The sequence below is a fragment of the Carya illinoinensis genome, chromosome 9 (genome assembly GCF_018687715.1).
Source record: "Carya illinoinensis cultivar Pawnee chromosome 9, C.illinoinensisPawnee_v1, whole genome shotgun sequence".
Taxonomy (NCBI): Eukaryota; Viridiplantae; Streptophyta; class Magnoliopsida; order Fagales; family Juglandaceae; genus Carya; species Carya illinoinensis.
The window spans coordinates 11,153,640-11,157,636 of NC_056760.1; the positions used below are offsets into that span (position 1 = coordinate 11,153,640).

Consider the following 3,997-nt stretch of genomic DNA (forward strand, 5'->3'; position numbering starts at 1 on the left):
TCCAGCTGCTACCATTACTAAATTTTCAAGTAGAACATTACTTTCACTACTTAGTCTTCTCTCTTTATAAAAGATTTTACTGGTAACTTCTAAAAAAATTATTTTCTCATTCCCATATATCAAAATAGGCTTCATGTACTCATAGGAAGGTAGAAGAGACCAGATGAGTCTCAAGGCTTGATTCTCATCATCAATTTTAATTCCAAAAGCTTTTAGCTCAGCGATAATGCCATTGAGAACGCTTAAATGATCTGAAATAGTTATACATTCACTCATTCACAGTGTATGAAAATGCTCCTTCAGGTACACACAATTTGAGACGCCCTTTGTCTGATACAACTCTTCAAGTTTTTTCCAGAGTTCCTTTGCCGAAAATATTCCATGCACATTTGCAAAAATATTTTTGGCCAGACACAAACGTATCGCACTTGCTATTCTCAAATCCAGATCCTCCCAATCTTCATTGCTCATTTTAGATCTGCTCATTTCACCAGTCACACAAGTACCAGTGCTAACTTCAGGTATTGGTTTGCCTTTCAATACCTTATGTAATTCTGATTGAATCAAGACATCCTTGACTTGTACTTGCCACAAGCCAAAATTGATTCTCCCATCAAATTTCTCAACCTTAAATCTAACAAGATTTGAAGGCCTACTTCCTAATATTGTTTTGATAAATTTTACTATAGAAATGAATAGTACCTCACTAAGTCAGTTCTCAGGAAAGATTAAAGGGTCACAATGGACACACTTAAAATTTTCAATATCTTAGACAAAACTTCCTTAGACTGTATGTATCCACACTACCACACCAAAACTCCACCCCACAAAAAAACCTAGTGGCTCTGATACCAATTGTTGAAAATTTGGACCTCCCAAATTCACCCCCCTAAGATTTACCATTTATAGGAATAACAAGAAAAATAGAGAAAGAATAACAATACAAGAAATTTACGTGGAAACTCTAAAATAAGAGAAAAACCACTAGACCCAGAGAAAAAAATTTACTATATAAAAAATTGTTACAATCACACAATTGTTACAATTACACAATTTTTCTCCTTAATTTAAATATAACTACAAAGCTACCCCACTATTAAAACTTTAACTTTATATCTCTTCTCCTTTTACAAAAGGCTAATAGAAAAATTTAACTAAAACTAAAAGTTACTAGATAAACTTTCAATTAGTGCACTTAAACTAAGAGACTAAGTCTCTTATTTATAACACATAGTCTATGTCATTTTCATTAATCTCACCAATGTGAGATTAAAACAAGGAGCATAAGTCAACATATATAAATGGAAAGATTGCATGCTTAATTATTTGAGACTTAACGTACGTAAATTTGAGGTGATGTTATTATTATTATTTTAACATAGTTTGGAGTCTAAATATTACATATGAAAGAAACCATTAAATGTGCTTAAACATGTGCTGTGCCTCTGTTTTGGGCTGTTTTTGTTCTTTTTTTTCCCCCAATTTAATAGAGCTTAATTTAATTAGAACATCAAGTATTTCTTAACCTGTATTCTCAAGACATTGGTTAATTTAATTAGAGGTCCTATAGGAAAGGACCTCAAATATAAAAGAGTTTTACTATATTTTTCCAATATAAAACTCATGGCGAAATAGATAATTACCAAGATATGGCTATAATTAATGACAAAGTTACGACGAATCCAATCTCTCATGGATTCTGCATTAAATGAGTTGAAATAGATAATTATCCAGATATGGCTATAATTAATGACAAAGTTATGACGCATCCAATCTCTCATGTATTCTGCATTGAGAAATGCTACACATCACCTCATACCACACATTTTATATATTAAAATATTATTTTTTATTTTTTTTATTTTTATTTCATTTTATTCTTATTAAAGTAATTAAATTATTCTATTTATCATCCACACACTATATATTTATTATAGAAAAAATAAAAAAAAAATAAAATAAATATGATGTGTGAAGTGTAAAGATGACAAGAAGAATTTTTCTTCTGCATTAAATGAGTTTTTGCCGTTATTTTCTTTTAATAAAGAGAAACTTTAATAAAAGTTTTCGTCTTCAAAGCATTTAGTACGGACCACTTCCTTAAGATTTGTGTTTTTCTCCGAGTCGGAAAATTTAAAGAAAACTTCGGATGTCCCTACCACTTAAAATGATCCTTTTCTCTTCTTTGCCACTCCTCAGGCGCCTATAAATTGCGACCCTTGGCACCCTACTTCAATACACAGCAAAAACAAGCGAGAAGTATAGTACTGCTTTTAAAAGAAAAAACACAGAGAGAGAGAGAGATATATATATATCGAAGAGAAGAAGAAAAGAGAGAATGGAAGCTTTCCCAGTTATTGACATGGAGAAGCTTAATGGTGAAGAGAGGGCAGCAACCATGGAACTGATAAAAGATGCCTGCGAGAACTGGGGCTTCTTTGAGGTACTTGAATATTATATAGTAGAAATAGTTTAATACTACTATTTATTAACGTTCTCTTGAAGTTTGTTCGAAGTCTCTCCACCGCTAACAACAACAACACCATCATCATATTTACCCATTAAAAAAAGAAGTTTGCTCGAACCAATTGTGTTTTGGAACCTTTCCTAACTTCTGTATTTGTTATGCTTTGGAAGTTGACGAATCATGGGATTTCCCATGATTTAATGGACGCTGTGGAGAAGCTGACAAAGGAGCATTACAAAAAGTGTATGGAGCAAAGGTTCAAGGAAACGGTGGCAAGTCAAGGTTTGGAGGCTGCTCAGTCCGAAATCAATGACAGAGACTGGGAAAGCACCTTCTTTCTGCGCCATCTTCCTGTCTCCAACATGTCAGAAATCCCAGATCTTGATGAAGATTATAGGTTTCTACTGCAGCTTAATTTCTCTATAAGTAGCTGTGTCGCAGCAGATGGCATCTTAAGGGCCACCGTTGTACCCATATTAAATGTTAATTAAATTTAATTGCGTTTTTGTTTTCTGTTATCAATTTCAGGAAGGCAATGAAGGAATTTGCAGCGGATTTAGAGAAACTAGCTGAGCAACTCTTGGACCTGCTGTGTGAGAATCTTGGGCTGGAGAAAGGATACCTGAAAAAGGCTTTCTATGGGTCAAGGGGCCCAACTTTTGGCACAAAGGTCAGCAATTACCCTCCTTGCCCCAAACCAGAGTTGATTAAAGGTCTCCGGGCGCACACTGATGCCGGCGGCATCATACTTCTCTTCCAAGATGACAAGGTCAGTGGCCTCCAGCTTCTAAAGGATGGCAAATGGGTAGATGTCCCCCCAATGCGCCACTCCATTGTGATCAACACTGGCGATCAACTTGAGGTATACCTACTTTTAAAAGCCATTTTCATCCACAATTTATTACATTTTCTGTTATCCCAAGTTTTTTTTTTTTTTTTTCCTTACATGTCCATTTGTATAGGTCATTACCAATGGCAAATACAAGAGTGTGATGCACCGAGTGGTTACTCAACCGGACGGCAATAGAATGTCCATAGCATCATTCTACAACCCGGGCAGTGATGCCGTCATCTATCCGGCACCAGCATTGGCGGAGAAAGAAGCTGAGAAAGGCCAAGTGTACCCAAAGTTTGTGTTCGAAGACTACATGAAGCTCTATGCTGGCCTCAAGTTCCAGGCCAAGGAGCCAAGGTTTGAAGCCTTGAAGGCCACGGAATCCACTGTTAATTTAGATCCCATTGCCACTGTGTAAGCCTCTCATGACAGAATGGAAATTGGGTTGATGTTTGCTTCTGTGAATAAGCATAATAATCTTTAGAGATGAGTCTTGCAGTTTCTTTTGTTTTGAGTGAATTCTAAGGTTGCTGTTTAGGTGTGCTTTGCCTAGCGCGGGACTCTTATAGTTGAGCCATATGCTTCGGCGCTTCGCCCAGTAGTTCTTTCATGTGATGTATGTCCTTGTGCTGTTGATTAGGTGTACTGTTTAGAAAGTGACTTATCTTATCCCTTTTAACTGGGAATTGTCCAAA

The 3,997-nt window shown here is 35.8% G+C and overlaps 1 protein-coding gene across 1 annotated transcript; it reads left to right on the forward strand.

Annotated features, from left to right (window-relative positions):
• Positions 1–2,226: 2,226 nt before the first annotated feature.
• On the forward strand, positions 2,227–3,997 carry LOC122277003 (1-aminocyclopropane-1-carboxylate oxidase). The gene is made up of 4 exons (XM_043086885.1): positions 2,227–2,443; positions 2,638–2,864; positions 2,996–3,329; positions 3,430–3,997. The coding sequence occupies exons 1-4, from the start codon at positions 2,339–2,341 to the stop codon at positions 3,718–3,720; spliced, it is 957 nt and encodes a 318-aa protein (XP_042942819.1). The 5' UTR covers positions 2,227–2,338; the 3' UTR covers positions 3,721–3,997.

What these genes read in the sequence shown, in the direction of transcription:
- LOC122277003 (XM_043086885.1), top strand. Translation starts at nt 2,339, where the DNA reads ATGGAAGCTTTCCCAGTTATTGACATGGAGAAGCTTAATGGTGAAGAG. An exon ending in GATCTTGATGAAGATTATAG is followed by an intron (nt 2,865 to 2,995) that starts GTTTCTACTGCA and finishes TATCAATTTCAG; the next exon opens with GAAGGCAATGAAGGAATTTG. An exon ending in ACACTGGCGATCAACTTGAG is followed by an intron (nt 3,330 to 3,429) that starts GTATACCTACTT and finishes CCATTTGTATAG; the next exon opens with GTCATTACCAATGGCAAATA.